This window comes from Theropithecus gelada, chromosome 1 (genome assembly GCF_003255815.1).
Source record: "Theropithecus gelada isolate Dixy chromosome 1, Tgel_1.0, whole genome shotgun sequence".
In the NCBI taxonomy this organism is placed as follows: domain Eukaryota; kingdom Metazoa; phylum Chordata; class Mammalia; order Primates; family Cercopithecidae; genus Theropithecus; species Theropithecus gelada.
The window spans coordinates 6,837,991-6,857,727 of NC_037668.1; the positions used below are offsets into that span (position 1 = coordinate 6,837,991).

Here is a 19,737-nt window from a genome sequence, read left to right on the forward strand (position 1 = left end):
ATCTGCAATTTCTGCTTTTTATTTACTCTTCTGTATTTCCCAAATACTCTAGAATAAACATATATAACTCGCTGTGGGGGAAAGCCAGCCACAGAGCAGCCAGGTCAATATGAAAGGCGCTGTTTATAAAGGTGGCAGTGCAACTGACAACACAAGGGCATCAACAGCGATGGCTGAGAGATGACAGTGTCAATCAGGCTAAACTGCTTATGAGAGACAGTAGCTTAGTCTGGAGGCAATGCGAAGTTGAAGTGCAGAGCTATTTAAGCAACAGCTGAGGCTATTATCCAGAAGGTCATTACCATGTGATATGGTTCAACAAATCAAGCTTTTCAAACTAAATGGCATCATCAATAATTACAGTTTTGAACAAAGCAGGCATCTATTAATATTTACAAGCAGAATTCAGAGATTATGACAGTTCATTAATTAAAAATAGCAATTTCCTCTAGATACCTGGAAGAAATTCTTTAATACTTCCTTTCTTAATATACTACACTTCCCAAACTGGAGCCTCCCTTTGTACAGGTTCCACAGGGGAACATAAAAGCTGGGCTGTGGATTCTTCTGTTAATTTGAAGGAGAAAGAAAATGAAGATGAAGACCTTGCTCTGTTTTATCTCTGTTTCTAGGTTGAGTCTCAAAATCCAAGTCTTTTTCCCTTTCTGTACACTTGGGAGCATTTTTGATTGCACGTAAAATAGAACTTTTTGTTGTTGTTGTTGAACTGGCAACCTCGAAGTGACTCTCAAATTTGTTTTCCTTTTGACACTGAAATTATTCCATGTTTTTCTTTGTTTAAGCCCCACATAGGAAATGTTCTAATACTGCTTCTTCCTTTCCTCCCACCACATCCTTGACTTGCCACAGTATTCACATAGCTTCACTAATGGCTCTACTCATTTCTCAAATACTCTGATTTATTTTTGCAGTTCTAATGAATATAAGTTAGATAAATTCGCCCATTTACCTCTTGAGTTCTGAGGTTGGCATCCAGTCCTTTGAATCAGGAAAACAAAATTTTGGGATAACTTTAAGCCTCTCTTCCGTGTCTTTGGACTGCTTATAGCCATGATCGTCCTGAAAAAGATAACACCCTCAAACACCCTCAAAATAGGTGACTTGAATTATACTATGTAAGTGGGGAATAGAAATAAAAAACTCAGTCTCATCTCAGGAAAAAAGGTCTCTGATAAGCCTGGGCAGTTACTGATAAGCCTCAGCATGGTTTTGTACTGCTTAACAAAATTAAAAAGTCAGTTCTGGAAATCACTGAAGATGAACTGAGAACAGTTACTGAGAACAAAGAATCCCATTTTTACTGAGAAATGGTACCTGTGGATATCTCAGCATCTACTGTAAGACAGATTAGTGAAAAGTTTCCTATCAAGAGGAAATATCTTAATTCAGGATTCACAAACTAATGGGAACCCAGTATTTTTATGAACCGTGGGACATAAGATAAAAATTCATTCTTCAATGTACTGAGAACAAAAACCTAGTCAGCTCAACACACTGTCCAATCAATGATCAAAGAAGCTTTGAAATGGTAGATGAATATTATTTAGAAAAGATACGGCCAGATGCAATGGCTCATGCCTGTAATCTCAGCACCTTGGGAGCCCAAGGTGGGCGTATCACTTGAGCTCAGGAGTTGGAGACCAGCCTGGGCAACATGGTGAAACCCCATCTCTACAAAAAATACAAAAGTTAGCTGGGTGTGGTGGCACATGCCTGTAGTCCCAGCTACTCAGGAGGCTGAGAAGTGGGAGGATCTCTTGAGCCTAGGAGGATGAGGCTGTAGTGAGCTGTGATTGCGCCATTGCACTCCAGCTTGAGTGACAGAGAGAAACCTGTCTCGAAAAAAGAAAAAATAGGCCGGGTGCGGTGGCTCAAGCCTGTAATCCCAGCACTTTGGGAGACCGAGACAGGTGGATCACAAGGTCAGGAGATCGAGACCATCCTGGCTAACACGGTGAAACCCCGTCTCTACTAAAAAAATACAAAAAACTAGCCGGGCGTGGTGGTGGGCGCCTGTAGTCCCAGCTACTCGGGAGGCTGAGGCAGGAGAATGGCGTAAACCCGGGAGGCGGAGCTTGCAGGGGGCTGATATCTGGCCACTGCACTCCAGCCTGGGTGACAGAGCGAGACTCCATCTCAAAAAAAAAAAAAAGAAATAAAAAATAAGAGACACTATTTTGAGAATCCACCCCATATATAATCATTTCCTTTAGCAGAGAATCTTTGCTACCTAATTGCTGGTTTGCAACTTCTTGTAAAATTTTAGCATAGAAGACCCTTTTGCATAAATCTGGTACTGTACCTATGTGACAGTCTAAATTTCAGTAAACCAGACATTTAGAAATTAGTATGACCTGTCCTCTATAAAAACAAGCCCTGAAGTCTAATTACCATATTGCCTTCAGATAACTAGTAAAAATGACCTCCCCTTTAATTTCTTTTTTGTTGTTGTTGAGGAGGAGGTCTTGCTATGTTGCCCAGGCTGGCCTCAAACTCCTGTGCTCCAGTGATCCTCCTGTTTCAGCTGGCCAACCAGCTGGGATTATAAGCATGTGCCACTGTGCACGGTCCCTTTAATTTCTTAAAAATCCAAACTATGTAGCCATTCTGGGTCACTTAACAGTGCTGTGACATTGTACTTTCAGGCTACACTGAGAAATTTTATGAGAAATTAAACTTACTGATTATTTACTGTAGGGATATTTTTGAGGACTTTTTGAAAATGAGAATCCATGCAGGAAACGCCTCTTAGATTCCAGTACAGTTGTACTTCATCAGCTTTTTTAGTGAAACATGTAACTCAGGGTTATAAACCCAAAAGTCCTAAAGTGGCCAAGCAGGTAACTGAAATGAGAGAAGTGGTCCAAGTAATAAGCAGGAGAGTGAGTAAATGTCCCTATTAAAGGGATCACTCCTTACTAAGGAAAACTACATAATTCAGACAGCATAATGCAAAATGAAAATGTGGAGCTTCTTGTCCAAAAAGCAGAAAAAATTAAACATAAAACATCTTTTCTTCTGTGGCCTCTGTAATGGAGTTTTTATTTGCTATTTAACGTCACACTCCCTTAGGCATGAGGATCCTGGGGGATGAGTGTAGACTCTCACAGACACCCAGGTGCTGCAGTCTGCAATTTGGTACACAAGTGGCCCATGAGGTACTGGGTTTCCTCTCCGGGTAGCTGCAGAATTGAGACTCTGTGTTTCGATGGGGGTTTGGGAAGTTAAGCCAGGCATCTCCCCTTCCCATGGGGGCCACCATTCCAACCCACAGCAGTTGAGCAACCCCCAAAAAGTCACCCACGACCAGCCCAGGCCTGGGAAAGCTTCCCCATGCCTTGCCTGGAGATGCTGCAGAGCAATGCTGGCCTGATCCTAACCCTCCCAATGCCTGTGCCCAGCCAGGGGGAGAAGGTGGCAGTAGTCACTGAGTAGAGGTAGAAAGGACCCAGGGAATCGGGCAGTGGAGAACAGGACAAGAGAACTCATCCTAGGGAAGCAGCAGAAGGTGACACCATGCATGAACTCAGGCTTTAAGACCTTGGCACATGCCCAATTTTCCTATCAGACTTCATTTACAAACACAAATTCAAAGCTAAAATTATTTAGCATTTCAAGATGGTGACTGCAGATCATTAAACCCTACACGCAGGGCCCTTCTGAGTGACGACGGCCTTATGTAACTACACTGGTCACCTGCTCTGAAGTCCTGCTCCTTATTAAGCTTCAACCCATTCCTGACACTTAGGAATGCAGGCTGTGTTGGCATTCTTTCCAGTTTTTCAGGAAAAGGCAGAAATACAGATTTGTATGTGAAATTTGATTGTTAAATGTTGGCAACAAAAATTATTGTTGTTACTTTTACACAAACACTATCCAAAGCAAAAGAAACCCAACCATGTCTGTGGGCTTAACTGGTTCACAGGCTCAATAAGCTCTGTGAACCAGAGACTAAGATCTTTTTCAGTAGTACTCCCATCATCTAATCCTGGCAAATATTAGGTATTTTTAAAATATTTGAATGAATGAATGATTTTATTTTTAAAAAGGTAGAGAAATCAAATATTATTGTTAATAATAATGGCTACCAAAAATTAATACCTACCATTTATTGAGTACCTACTATGTGCCAGGGATGGCATTAAGCACTTTATATACATTATCTCACTAAATCCTTACTAATAATGGATAACATCATATTGAGCTTACTATATGCCAGACACTGTTCTAAGTGCCTTATATAAATTATTTAATCCTCACTATGACTCAGAGGGGTAGATACTATTGTGATTACCCCCATTCTACAAATTAAACAACGAAGACACAATATGGTGGCTCACGCCTGTAATCCCAGCACTTTGGGAGGCCAATGCGGGCGGATCACTTGAGGTCAGGAGTTCGAGATCACTCTGGCCAACATGGTGAAATCCTGTCTCTACTAAAAATATAAAAATTAGCTGCGCATGGTGGCACATGCCTGTAGTCCCAGCTACTCAGGAGGCTTGAACCTGGGAGGTGGAGGTTGCAGGGCTGCAGTGAGCCGAAAATGCACCACTGCACTCCAGCCTGGGCAACAAAGCGAGACTCTGTCTCAAAAAAAAAAAAAAAAAAAAAAAAAGAGAGAGAAAGAAAAGTAACTTCTTAAAGTCACAGAACTAGTAAGTGGGAAATGCAGAGCTTTTGCACAGAGTACATGCTCTAAACCACTACCCTATTCTGTCACATTTATTATTCCCCTCCTTAAGGATGAGAAAACTAAGGTTTTGTAACTTGTTAAAGATTATTAAATGGCAGAGCCAAAAATTTAAAAAACTAGGAAAATGAGTTGTTTTGTTTTGCTGGGTTGCAGCTCCTGCCTAACATAAGATGTTTTCAAAGCCACCAGATCCTACCACAAGTACTGGTAAAAACTGGCTGAGATAACAAAAACCAAGGGGACAGGAAATAAATGTACACAGAGACACAGGAACATTCCTGAATGCCTCTTGGCCTCCTTGTACCTACCTTGCCGGGGAATTGTTGTATGACCTGGGGAATATAGCTTATTCCTGATGGTTTCTTCTGTAGAGACACCACCACAAAAAGTTCAAACAGCTGCTGCTCCTGTAATTCAATAAGATCCCGCTCCAAGGTCTGGTAGTGAGGATTCCTCTTGGAAGACTGTTGCAGTTGTGCTAAGCGTTTATGGCGATCTGTAATGAAATCATGGAGCAATGTTTTCTCTCTGTAGCCCTACCTTCCTTCCAGCACCAGAGGTCATGACCCACACAGGATTAATCTTCACACAGTCACTGCGGAATGAATGTTGAATAACCAGTATCTGACGCATAGACATATCTGTTAGGGCTGTGACATACTAGGGGGAATAGGTGCAGACCCTCACAAGTGCACAGGGGCCTCATTCCACTTCTGGCCAGCAATGGGACTGACATTCCATGTACCAACCAATACTTATGTATGTCCCAACAAATAATCTATGCTATCCCATCTTCCATGGCATCACACCAGGACACATGGAAAATGTCACGAAAAAGTGCTAGACTGACAACAGATGCTACTGCTGGGAATGCCATGAAATCACAGGGTGCCAGGTGGCAGGGGGCAGGGGGCAGAGATTTGATAAAATAATTGAGTCCTAAGTACAGAAAGGGGTGAGTTTGATAAATTAACACAAAAATTATCCTCACATTGAAAAAACTGTCCAGTTCCCTTCCCTCCTTGCCATATATTACTAACAATGAATATATGCTTGTATCAGTAAATAGTGCTAGACGCAAGAGAAAAATATTAAGTGGAAGAAGATATCCATCAGCAGACTTTCTCAAAATAATAAAATTATGGAAGCATACTATTTAAACAGTCATAGCAATATCAATCAAAACTGGATAGCACCTATCCTCTATTCTCATTTATCTCTAAATTTTGAGCAATCTAGGGTGGTCCCCACCGAAGGAAACTGTGGACTTGCAGAATAGTCTACATGTCCCAGTGATTTGCTTATGTGTCATTCTGAGCCACTGATAGACTCAACCTCTAATTGTCTTTCCTTTCTTTTTGATATAATGCATTCTGTCCCAAAAGAAATTATACTATAGATCAAAATATTAAGAACATTTTAAAAACTGCATCCGGGAATGGCTCCCCAGAATTATCCAGTACATTCAGTGCTCTAGGCAAAACATTACTTACGTCAAAGGGCTGAGTTCAAGTCAAGAAAATTTTAGGTCCTGTTTCTCAGTAGTAACAGCCCTAAATTAGTCATCTTTACACATCTAGACTGAACCTGATGATTATTAAATTTCACCTTCAGTCAGGCTACAGAATCAAACACCTGAAGCAATTCAGGCCAGTGGAGGAAGCACAAGACTATTAATCATAAAATTAGGGTGTCAGATTGGAAGTGGAACTGCCCTGTACTCAGCTTTGATAATGTACGTCTTCTACTTTTTACACGGCTTAGTATGTCAGTCGCTTAAATAGAAAGTAGATAACTTGCTGTGATAACTAGATAACATCATCATTAGATGAAGGATGAAGGCACCATGAAGTGCTTGGACAAATAGAGTCAAAAAAGCATGATGCATTCTATATTCTACTAGAAAGTAAACAGCACAATAATCTGGAATATAAATGCCTATAAATAACAAATAGATGTTTCCTTTTTCAATGTCAGAGGTATCAAAGTTACTTAAATAATTACACTTGAATGGCTATAAAAAAATCAGATATTTGGCCGGGCGTGGTGGTTCATGCCTGTAATCCCAGCACTTTGGGAGGCTGACATGGGAGGATCATGAGGTCAGGAGTTCAAGACCAGCCTGACCAACATGGTGAAACCCCGTCTCTACTAAAAATACAAAAATTGGCTTGGTGTGGTGGCGCATGCCTGTAGTCCCAGCTATTCAGGAGGCTGAGGCAGGAGAATCGCCTGAACCCAGGAAGCAGATTGCAGTGAGCCGAGCTCATACCACTGTACTCCAGCCTGGGCGACAAAGGGAGACTCCATTTCAAAAAAATCAGATGTTTACTGCTCAGAGAATGATTCACACACTCTGTTTTGGCTGCCAGGAAACTACTGCATATATGTCTGGACATGCAGCTCTCTGCCGCTCCCCTAAGAATACTCCATCATAAGAACCACACTGTTCAGCCTCACTCCACCACGGGAGACTTTAAATGCTGTCAAACATCTGACAGTGTTTAATTCTGACTGTTTAATTCTCCAAACCTCAACAGGTTCTGAAAATAAGGAAATCACCTACAAAATGGAACTTCATGTGGGGAAAAACATGCTTAATCACAAAGGTAGGTGCCACTCCACCTAACCCATGATCATCACAAGAACAGGAGCAGCTCCATTGACTCACTCACTCTTTGGCAGATACTCGGCATCACTTTCGTTCCCACTGGTTTCACCTGAAAAAGAGAGAAGGAGTTTCCATTTGTATTGTCCAACGGTAGGAAGTACATGAGGATGAGAACAACGTAAACCCACAAACCTGGGGACTTGGAGTAAGGAATAATAAAGCTGCTGAGCCTTTCTCCAAACCACTTGGTTGTATCAGGTTGGGATAGTTATCAAAAGAGAGTAAAAGGCTCAAAGAGGAAACTCCTCTACTACATCTTCTTCCCACACCCTACTTCACTCCTCAGCTCCCCTCTCATCCCTAATTCTAGAAACTAATTGCATTTCAGACCAGTTTTAAGAAGTCTAGTTCAGAGTGGATTCTATTTCTATATCCACATAGTTGTCTGTATATTCCAAATAAAGTATCAAAGGCAAACACCAAGAGAGCTAACCAAGAATATAAACACCAACCAGACTATAAATTTAGAACATCATGAAACCATGAGAACTAGGAGAGAGATATTACCAAGTCAGCCTACCTCTTCTATGATGCCTCTAAACTACTTCTAGTCCATGTTGATTTTTTCTTTACTCCAAATTCTCATAGTACTCATAATGCTTTGAACTATTTTCATTTTCCCCAATCATATTTTAAGTATTTTGGAGATAAGGGGCTATCTTGTTTTCACAAGGGAGTGTTTTGTATAATTCTGAGCACACAGGCAACACACACACACACACACACACACACACACACACAAAGCAGCTTTTAAAATAAATAAATGAAACATTTCTAGATTAAGTTTCAAAAGTTAAAGCAAAATAGAAATGCAAAGAAAGGGAAAACATTTAAATGTATCAGAAAAAAACAAGGCCTAGAAGTCATAAGTGAAGTTTGATTATATAAACTTGTATCTAATTTAAAAGTCAGTATTAAACTCAAAAAGTGAACGATAAACTGGGAAAATATTTGTAAACACATTGCAGATATAAGGCTGTTTCTTAATGTTCAAAAAATTGTTACAAATCAAGAAGAAAAAGCACAACAGAAAAAAGGAATAAAGGGTGGGAACAGGCAATTCATAGAAAAAGATTTGTAAGTTGTTGATAAACATGAAAATTGCCCAAATTCATAATGAAATAAATGTAAATTAAAACAATAAACAAGACATACATTTTCAACCATGATACTGCCATAAAAAGCTTTAATAAAGCATAGTATTTATTGATGAAGATTATGGGGAAAGAGGTATTTTCAAATGATGTTTGTAGAAACATAAGCTGTTACAATCTGCTTGTGGGACAATTTGGCAGCAGTTACAATTTTTTTTTTTTTTTTTTGAGACAGGGTCTCACTCTGCTGCACAGGCTAGAATGCAGTGGCACAATCTTGGCTTACTGCAACCTCTGCCTCCCGGGCTCAAGTGATCCCCCTTACCTCAGCCCCCCGAGTAGGCTGGGACTACAGGCGTGTGCCACCACACCCAGCTAATTTTTTTTTTCTTTGAGACGGAGTCTCACTCTGTTGCCCAGGTTGGAGTGCAGTGGCACAGTCTTGGCTCACTGCAACCTCCACCTCCTGGGTTCAAGCGGTTCTCCTGCCTCAGCCTCCTGAGTAGCTGGGATTACAGGCGTGTGCCACCATGCCTGGCTAATTTTTGTATTTTTTAGTCGAGATGGGATTTCACCATGTTGGTCAGGCTGGTATCGAATTCCTGACTTCGTGATCTGCCCGCCTTGGCCTCCCAAAGTGCTGGGATTATAGGTGTGAGCCACCGCACCCGGCCACCCAGCTAATTTTTGTATTTTTTGTAGAGACAGGATTTTGTCATGTTGCCCAGGCTTGTCTCAAACTCCTGGGGTCAAGTGATCCACCCGCCTCAGCCTCCCAAACTGTTGGAGTTACAGGTGTGAGCCACCATGCCTGGCCAAAATTTTAAATCCATATGTTCTGTGATTAAGCCCACTTCTAGGAACTTATTCTACAAAAATAGTCTTACATAGAAATATAAGTAAAAGACACATTTGCAGCATTGAAGATTTTTATGTACACACACACACACTTTTAAATATCCACAGGTTAAATAAAATGTTAGAAACAACTAAACTGTCTACTAGTTAAATAAAATTATTTTACTTCTATGCAATGAAATACAGTACAGCTATGTGGATCTCTATGTGTTGATATTGAAAGAGCTCTGAAATACATTAATTAAGCTTTTTAAAAAAGGAAGGCATACAAAGCCTGAATAGTGTAAGAGTATTTGTGTAGAAAATGTATTTGCATGCACATGAAATTTTCTAAGTGTGCAAGGGGGAAGTTTGGAAAACTCTGGCTTTTCATTTTATAATAAGGAATAAGAGAACATTAAAATAAATGCTGCCTATTCTTAGGTGGGAAAGACACATAAGAGATGTTACAGAAAAAGCGCTTATTTAAATACTGCATATTACATATGTTTTATAACTCAAAATTAACCACCATGACAAAAAGTACAGTGTGGCTATAACATATTATTCAGAGGAAGAAACGAACACTGTGAGCTCCTGGTCCTATCTATAGTCTTAGGACCAGGTACCTCTTAGAAACTTAGGAAGTGCTTGGAAAGAAAGAAAAGACAGAAGAAAAGGAGAAAAGGCAATATAACTAGAAAAGTCCTTATAAAAGATCACTTAATTGGCTTAATATATTCTCATCTACGGGTTTTGATGACCTGTATTCTAAGACAATGAATGAGGCAAGAGAAAAATCTACTGAGAATCCACAGGGATCGAAAAAGTACCAGATAGTCCACTTTTAATATGAGACTTCAACACACAAAATTATGACAGAATTGATGAAGGCTGGTCATACGTGAAAACTGAAAGTTAAGAAATATTTAGGGCCAGGTATGGTGGCTCATGCCTATAATCCCAGCACTTTGGGAGGCCGAGGCAGAAGGATCGTTTGAGCCCAGGAATTCAAGACCAATCTGGGCAACATAGTGAGATTCTGTCTCTATAAAAAATTAAAAATTAGCTGGGTGTGGTGGGCATGAGGCTGTGGTCCCAGCTATTCAGGAGGCTCTGGTGGGAGGAAAGCTGGAACCCAGGAGGTTGAGGCTACAGTGAGCCATGTTTGCATCACTGCACCCCTGCCTGTGTGACAGAGTGAGACTCTGTCTCAGAAAAGAAAAAAAAAAAATCAACAAATATTCAGGTTGGAATATATTCAGTAAACTCTAGCAGGGACTTCAGAGTTGGTAAATATAATTATCTATTGTATTAGGCATTGTTGATATACAGACAAAAGCTTAAGAAAGAAAATGAAAATCTGAGAACTGTGATGATAAAGGCAGGAGATCCTCAGGCATGAGAGAAATTTCTCTGGTGCACTGGAGGAGTTGGTCAGAGGTAGGGAAAGGTAAATGCTTATTTTATTTGAGCCATAAGTGAAGGGTTACAATGTAGAGGCTGCTCCTTTTTTCTTTACTTTTGTTTTGGACAGCAGAAGTTGGCTAGAAGTTGGAGGATTTTTTGTTCTTTTCAACATTAATACAGTCAAAAAACTGTTTGGCTCTTCAAAAACTTGTTGTAGAGCCAAATTTACTAGAATGTTCCTAATCCATAAGGCATAGACTACAAATAAAGGGCTCAGTAATAACCTACTTAGAGATACCTGGGCGCAGTGGCTCACACCTGTAATCCCAGCACTTTGGGAGGCCAAGGCGGGCGCATCACGAGGTCAGGAGATCAAGACCATCCTGGCTAACACGGTGAAACACCGTCTCTACTAAAAATACAAAAAATTAGCCGGGCGTGGTGGTGAGCACTGTAATCCCAGGTACTCGGGAGGCTGAGGCAGGAGAATGTCGTGAACCTGAGAGGCGGAGCTTGCAGTGAGCTGAGATTGTGCCACTGGACTCCAGCCTGGGAGACAGAGCAAGACTGTCTCAAAAAAAAAAAAAAGCAGCAGCAAAAGAAAAAAAAAGAAAATTCTGGCCAGGTGTGGTGGCTCATGCTTGTAATCCTAGCACTTTAGGAGGGCCAGGGAGGTGGATCATTTGAGGTCAGGAGCTCAAGATCAGCCTGGCCAAATATGGTAAAATCCCATCTCAACTTAGAAAAAATTAGCTGGGTGTGGTGCCATGCGCCTGTAATCCCAAGCTCCTCAGGAGGAAGAGGCAGGAGAATCACTTGAATCCAGAAGGCAGAGGTTGCAGTGAGCTGAAATTACACCACTGCACTCCGGCCTGGGTGACAGAGTGAGACTCTGTATCAATAAGAAAAAAAAAAGAAAAGAAAATTCTATCTTTAAAAGTCTGCAAAAAGAAGAAATATTCTCCTTTGCTATGACTTAGCTGTTGTTTCTAAGGAACTTATAAACAAAAATTGCTAAATTCTACATATTTGCCAGATGTGTTAGTCCATTTTCATGCTGCTAATAAAGACACACCCAAGGCCGGGCACAGTGGTTCACATCTGTAACCCCAGCACTTTGGGAGGCTGAGGCGGTGGATCACTTGAGGTCAGGAGTTTGAGATCGGCCTGGCCAACATGATGAAACCCCGTTTCTACTAAAAACACAAAAAATTAGCCGGGCATGGTAGTGGACGCTTGTAATCCCAGCTACTTGGGAGGCTGAGGCTGAGAATCGCTTGAACCCGGGAGATGGAAGTTGCACTGAGCTGAGATCATGCCATTGCACTCCAGCCTGGGCAGCAAGAGCAAAACTCCATCTCAAAAAAAAAGGCATATCCAAGACTGGGAAACAAAAGAGGCTGAACTTGACTTACTGTTCCATATGGTTAGGGAGGCCTCAGAATCATGGTGGGAGGCAAAAGGCACTTCTTACGTGGTGGCAGCAAGAGAAAATCAGAAGAAGCAAATGCAGAAACCACTGATAAACCCATCAGTTCTTGTGAGACTTATTCACTATCACGAGAATAACATGGGAAAGACTGGCCCCCATGATTCAATTACCTCCTTCTGGGTCCCTCCCACAACATGTGGGAATTCTGGGAGATACAATTCAAGTTGAGATTTGTGTGGGGACACAGCCAAACCATATTCCCAGACAACCAAGTTAAGAATCTTGCATAAGTTTTTAAGAAAGTTCTAATGATTTATTATAAATATTGACAATTTCTTAGTTAACAATATAAATTTTATCTAGGCATCTGAAGGATAAAACTTTTTTTTTTTTTTTTGAGATGGAGTCTCGCTCTGTTGCCCAGGCCAGAGCACAGTGGCGTGATCTCAGCTCACTGCAACCTCCGCCTCCTGGGTTCAAGTGATTCTTCTGCTTCAGTCTCCTAAGCAGCTGGGATTATGGGTGTGCGCCACCACGCCCAGTTAATTTTTGTATTTTTAGTAGAGACGGGGTTTCTCCATGTTGGTCAGGCTGGTCTCAAACTCCTGACCTTGTGATCTGCCTGCCTCGGCCTCCCAAAGTGCTGGGATTACAGGCGTGAGCCACCATGCCTGGCCAGGATAAAACTTATTAAATGACTACAAGTTGAGTACCACATACCTTCAGTCTATATAAGACTAATGTTTTCATACCTACAACAAAAGAGTCTATACAGATAAATGATTATAAATCAAAGTAGGACTACAAAATAGTGATTCAATTTGTCTATGAAAATTAGTATCATTGGTTTATGATTATTTTTGCATTTATTTGTTCATCCAATAGTTATTACTTGGCACAGAATTAAATAAAATGGATTTGAGAAACAATCCCTTATCTTAAAGAAGTTTATGCTTAAGTGGGATAACAGGAAAGTTAAGCTGAAATTTTTAATACATATCAAACATTAAGTTATATGGTGATTCTCCTCTTACATCCTGACAGCTACAGGATAGCTGAAACAGAAAACAATTCTTACCTTTTGTTGGAGGTAATTCCTTTCCAGTGTAAGAATGTAACTTTACCTTCTTCTTCCCTCTTTTAGATTCAAATATGTCATCTATTTTCAATACAAGCTGAAAAAAGACCAGAAAAATACAAATTAAGACCAACACCCAAAAGTTTCACAGTTTGATGATATTAATCTATTAAGGATTCTTATTCAGAGAAAAGACCTATTTTAGAAACCTTTATCTTTTTGAATTTTGGATTTAAAATGATGACCTTTAATTAGATGATATGTTGTTCTAATACCAAGTCCACATAACATGGGGAAGGAAAATGGGAAAGGATGTCATATGAACCCAGCACAGGCTTTTAGATTCCTTGTCACTCCATGTCACAACATGCAGGAAATGTGGCTATTGCCCTTTGTAAAGTGATCAAGCCTCTACTATTAAACTCCAGCTCTCACTTGCCTGGAGTAGGAAGTGGAACACTCATTTATCTAAAAGGCAAGGTGAGGCACAGTTATTTCTGCTCCCAGAAATTCTTCCCAAGGAGCGGATAAACATACTTAGAAAGCTTTTGTCAAAGGGAATATTCTAAGAGTACTAACATTACCATTTACTTCAGAAATATGTCATAAAATTACAAGACCCAAATATACTGAAATACAAAAACTATGTTTTTTCTTCCACTCATCAATCTATTTCTCAAGCAAGTAAAATCCAGACCATTTATTTTTAAATTGTTATATAATTGCTTCTCTCCATTTCATAAGTAATACTCATTAGAAAGTTTTCTTTGCTGCTGGGAGAGATATGTGTGTGTAAGAGAGACAGGAGACTCACACAGAATGTGGTAAAAAAGAGGAGATTCAGAGCTGATCAACAGGTACTTTTAAAAGGAGGAATTGATTAGTTTTTCTATAAATATTTCTCTTTTTTTCTTAAAATTCCAAGCTTTTCTTAAGTATCAATCCTGATTTAACATAGTTAATGCCCAGAATTACAATTGTTAGGAACATTATATATGACAATAACCAATAAAGTTCCCCAAGAAAAATGCTCTTGTATTCTCTTTTGTCCTTGTTTCTCTAGCCATCCTGGCAATCAACAGGCAGTGAATCAGTCCAGTGCAAACCACCGTCCCCTGCCAACCACCCACCCCCAAAAAACCATGCAAGAAACACATGCTTCCAATACACAGATTATTACCACATTTTTGGATGAGTTTGTGCTCTTAAAGATTTTTATTGCTGCAACGCAAGTGAAAAATTGCCAATGTTCTTAAATATCACCATTACAAAAAACAAATAAGAGAATCTAAAATTAAAAAGTACTAAGAGCTATAGGAAAGATGTATGGAAATAAATATATATTTGGGTTACATAATGACCCAAAATAGCATAATTGTTAATTTGCATTTGAAAAGTAGAATCAAAAGTATATTCAAATATAAAGAAAAGAGAACTGTTCTAAAACTATGCGATAAAGTGATAAATTTAAATTTCTGTCATGAGCTAGGAAGAAGAGCCTCCTAGTTGCAAGAAATACTGTAGAATATTCTTCCTAAGAAATGATGGAAATCATACTGCTGTACACACAACACAAACAATAAAGGCAGTAGGAAATGTACTCTAGCAAAGAATCCGACACAGGATTCCACAGCAGGGAAGGAATGGAAGAGTGGGGAAGAGGCAAATGGACTAGATCAGTGAGGTGAAACTGTGAGGCAGTTTCCCTTCCAGGGACAGCTGGAGGCCTTAAAGGGGAAATAAATGAAAATGGACTTTCTTATGGAATGTTGTTCTACAAGATACTCCAAAGCCAAACTTTGTATTGCATAAGGGACATCCTAACAAGATTTAATCCAAGGAGGGTCATGGGTAGAAATGCTGTCATGGCTTGTTCCTGCCTGACAATTAAAAATTCATAATCATTTTTTTCTCCTCACATCTCCAAAAACCTTCAGAAAAATATTAGAAAGGGAAAAGTTAGATCATATCACCTATCATCAGATACAGAAAAAGCTTCGAGTACTTGAGATCCATAATACATAAAATATTGAGGCATGAAATCAAAAGTGCTGTAAAGCCTCCCTGGGTCTCATTAAACTCTATAATCCATGATTCCTAAATATTTGTTAATGCCATTAGAAGAACCACATCTTCAACGCAATCCCTTAAGGTGTTTGCATTCTTCTCCCTATGAACACACAATTTGTCGTTTCTTGGCCATGTGGAAGGCTGCTTTGTTGTGCCAACATGATCTACCAGAGGACGGAGCTACTGCAAGATGCCTGGCAGTTCTTTAAGCCTCTTTTTAAAAAAATATTCCTCATCATACACAGAAAGATAAACAGTTAATTTTTTTTTTTTTCACTAAGAGAGATCAGTTTAGATCTTTTTTGTTGTTGTTGTTGAGACAGAGTCTTGCTCTGTTGCCCAGGCTGGAGTGCAGTGGTGTGATCTCAGCTCACTGCAAGCTCCGCCTCCCGGGTTCACGCCATTCTGCCTCAGCCTCCCAAGTAGCTGGGAGTACAGGCACCTGCCACCATGCCCAGCTAATTTTTTGTATTTTTTAGTAGAGAAGGGGTTTCACCGTGTTAACCAGGATGGTCTTGATCTCCTGACCTCGTGATCTGCCTGCCTCGGCCTCCCAAAGTGCTGGCATTACAGGCGTGAGCCACTATGCCTGGCCCAGTTTAGCTTTAAAAAACCTCTATGTCTTTAACTTTTCACATAGTAAAGAGGAAGGGGCAGAAAACTGATCATAAGATTTAAACTGTGGAATAGAATATTTCCCAAGAAATCAATCAACAGTTACTAACCCAAGAAACAGATATGACTTTTGTTTAATGTTAAAATCAGGTACAAAGTACATGTTAGGCCGGGCGCAGTGGCTCAAGCCTGTAATCCCAGCACTTTGGGAGGCTGAGGCGGGTGGATCACGAGGTCAGGAGATCAAGACCATCCTGGCTAACACAGTGAAATCCTGTCTCTACTAAAAATACAAAAAAATTAGCCGGGCGTGGTGGTGGGCGTCTGTAGTCCCAGCTACTCAGGAGGCTGAGGCAGGAGAATGGCGTGAACCCAGGAGGTGGAGCTTGCAGTGAGCCGAGATTGCACCACTGCACTCCAGCCTGGGCAACAGAGCAAGACTCCATCTCAAAAAAAAAAAAAAAAATTACATGTTAAATGAACACATATAGCTAATTCAGATGGGATTAAAGAAGGAATAATATTTAAGTGATCTGATTTCTTTTTTTTTTTTTTTTTTTTTTTGTTTGGGTTGGTTTCTCGCTCTGTCGCCCAGGCTGGAGTGCCGTGGCTGGATCTCAGCTCACTGCAAGCTCCGCCTCCTGGGTTTACGCCATTCTCCTGCCTCAGCCTCCCGAGTAGCTGGGACTACAGGTGCCCGCCACCTCACCCGGCTAGTTTTTTGTATTTTTTTTAGTAGAGACGGGGTTTCACTGTGTTAGCCAGGATGGTCTCGATCTCCTGACCTCGTGATCCGCCCGTCTCGGCCTCCCAAAGTGCTGGGATTACAGGCTTGAGCCACCGCGCCCGGCCAAGTGATCTGATTTCTTCATTACAGCAGAATATTTGCATAGTATTTTGACAATCCTGATAACACCCTGCATTACAGCAGAACAAAGTAACAGAGAAAGTTTAAAAATTTTTCATATAATTCCTTAAGTGTTTCTCCTAAAAGAAAATGTCTATCAGTCAGGTGTAGTGGCTCACACCTGCAGTTCCAGAACTCTGGGGGGTCAAGGCAAGAGGATCGCTTAAGGCCAGGAGTTCAAGACCAGCCTGGGTAATATAGCGAGACTCTGTCTCTACAAAATAAGTAAACTCGTAAGAAAAAAAATATATATGTCTGTCTGCAAGTAATCTCAATTTCTTCATTTTGGTTGCAATGCTTCTAGTAGAGATGATGTACAGACTTACTGCCTTTTCTCCCTTGAGGGAAAAGTCATTTATGTATTACGATTGCTGATAATTTCTATTCCCAAGTAATAGATTTGTTTTTTTCTTTGGACATTTTTGCCCCAAATAAATGGCATATACTTTTTCGTTACTGAAAATCTGTAAACTCAAGCCCAAAACTGAACTCACTTTGGCAATGATATGAATGAGTGAATTAGAACAACACTGAAGCCATCCTGAGAGAACACCCTTTTATATAAGATTCTGGTGCTTCCTTGAAATAGGCAGATGATTTTAATGAGAGCTAAAGTAACTGAAGTGAAGTCCCCATCTAAATCAACTTTACAAATCCATAACGAAACTCTGGCAAAAGCCATTCATGCACTTTTCTAGCATGAGCAAAAATTTAAAACGTAACGCTGCCTTCCAAGTCTTCTAATCCCAGTAGGTCAGTTCTAACCTATTATTCATTCCAGTCTACAGTTTACTTATTCTCATTCATGGAAATGCTGAAGTAAGAGTCAAAGAATGAAAGCACTGGAGTCTTTACCCTTGGAAGATTTTTCATTTTCCTGTTTGCAACTTCACCAGCTCGGAAAAGCTTCCATTCCGTTAAAGTGACCGGCAAAGTGGTATCTTTTGTGAGCTTTGACCGCAAATAAGCTTGTGAGTTCTTTACTTCCATAGTCTTCCGGTGAAGGAATTGAGGTTTGGGAGGGAGCTAAAACAGGATAAGATGTACTGGTAAGATCACCTAGTTCTGTTGTTGTTTGTTTGTTTGTTTGAGATGGGGTCTTGCTCTGTCACCCAGGCTGGAACTCAGGGGCATGATCATGGCTCATTGCAGCCTCAACCTCTGAGCTCAAGCGATCCCCCCACCTCAGCCCCTTGAACAGCTGGGACTACAGGCACGTGTCACCACATCTGGCTAATTTTTTTTTTTTTTTTGTCAAGATGGGGTTTTACCAGGTTGCCCAGGCTGGTCTCAAACTCCTGGGCTCAAGCATTCCTCCCACCTCGGCCTCCCAAAGTTCTGGGATTATAGGTGTGAGCCACTGCACCTGGCCAGCATCATCTAGTTAATCCCTGTGTTATCATACAAAGTCAAAGCTATTCCAGAAACGCATTTATCCTGTATTTCATTTAAAATCATTTCAAATGAAGATAACATAATTTCTTTCTCACCATTTATAAAGAAGTTTCTCAGGTTTCTAATCCAAAGTTCCACTACAGGGTAATCAAATTCCCAGAAAACAACGGCTCACAGTTTTTATGAACTCTAGGGAGCCTTTGCTTCTAGGCGTCTTGCATGCTTTCAGGGACTAGGAAGGTAATTTAATGGCCATAGGTTGACGTACATTAATAGGGAAAGTGGGAACTAAAGTGAACTGAAAAGTTCATGGCTGTCTAAAGGCATATATATTCAATTATTTTTGAGGTGTTAAAACAACCACCAAAAAAAAAAAAAAAAAAAAAAAGCTGTATGCTATCCCAAAAACAAAACAAAACAAAACAAAAAAAACCACCACCAACATTAAACCTTACATTTCAGTGCCTCTTAGTTCTGGCCCCAGTTAAACACCCTTAATCTTTTTGTAGATACCATGAATAAGATTCTAATGTTTTCTTCAATTAATTATCTGGTTATACCTTGGGCGTTTTAAAAGCACTTTTAGCGGGTGGTAGCTTCCATGCTGAAGGGGATCTCCACATAGGTAAAGGCTGCACTGGAATATCTTCATATGGATTTTCTTTGGTGGGATCTTAAAAAATAATTGTAAAAAATGCTTACATGAACATAACTAAATGCAAAGATAACCATAGCTAGCAAAAGAAACAAAAAGCTAACTATGTTCAGCTTTCTTATTCGACATTGCTGTAGGGATGTGGGTTAAAGCAATTTAAGTTTACAAAGCCACTTATGTGTCCAACAGAGCTAAAAGAATTCTCAAAATGCTATATTATAAAAATCTACTTATGAGCTGAGCAGTCTATCACATTAGTTGTAAAATTCATTACAGAATAAAATAATTTATACACCAAAGGTTTCCATGCTAAAGAGAAAAACCTAGGGCAATATATGCTTGATTATAGAAGAAAATACCATCCTACAATTAAAGGCTTCACCAAATACATAATCATCAAATTTAATTGCAAAGTTGTCAACACCTACATATGATATCTTCATAGATATTGTCCTCAGACTGTGTGTAATAAAGTGCTGACCCAGAATTTTTTCCAAGTTCTTCATGAATCGTCTGTGTGTTCCGATTTCGAAAGTGCTGAATATCCTCAAATTCAAAGGATTTCCTTAAGAAAATAGATATATTTTAAAGTTATATCTTTCAAAACTCTATTTTTAAAAATTTTTATTTATTTGATTGTTTTATTATTATTATTTTTTGAGACAGAATCTCAGTCTGTTGCCCGAGCCAGAGTGCAGTGGCACAATCTTGGCTCACTGAAACCTCTGCCTCCCAGGTTCAAGTGATTCTACATTGCTCTAGGGATGTTACGCCTGGGATTACAGGTGCATGCCACCATGCCCAGCTCTTTTTTGTATTTTTAGTAAAGACGAGGTTTCACCATGACCACCAGGCT

The 19,737-nt window shown here is 40.0% G+C and overlaps 1 protein-coding gene across 1 annotated transcript in view; it reads right to left on the reverse strand.

Annotated features, from left to right (window-relative positions):
- The window catches only part of DENND2C (DENN domain containing 2C), an 82,687-nt gene that overhangs the window by 19,672 nt on the left and 43,278 nt on the right, over positions 1-19,737 (reverse strand). The window contains exons 3-9 of the mRNA XM_025396548.1: positions 19,310-19,446; positions 18,787-18,899; positions 17,687-17,857; positions 13,240-13,336; positions 7,393-7,437; positions 5,026-5,213; positions 971-1,080 (exon numbers count right to left, since the gene is read on the reverse strand). Coding sequence (XP_025252333.1) covers positions 971-1,080; positions 5,026-5,213; positions 7,393-7,437; positions 13,240-13,336; positions 17,687-17,857; positions 18,787-18,899; positions 19,310-19,446 — 861 coding nt within the window. The remainder of the gene's footprint in view (positions 1-970; positions 1,081-5,025; positions 5,214-7,392; positions 7,438-13,239; positions 13,337-17,686; positions 17,858-18,786; positions 18,900-19,309; positions 19,447-19,737) is intronic.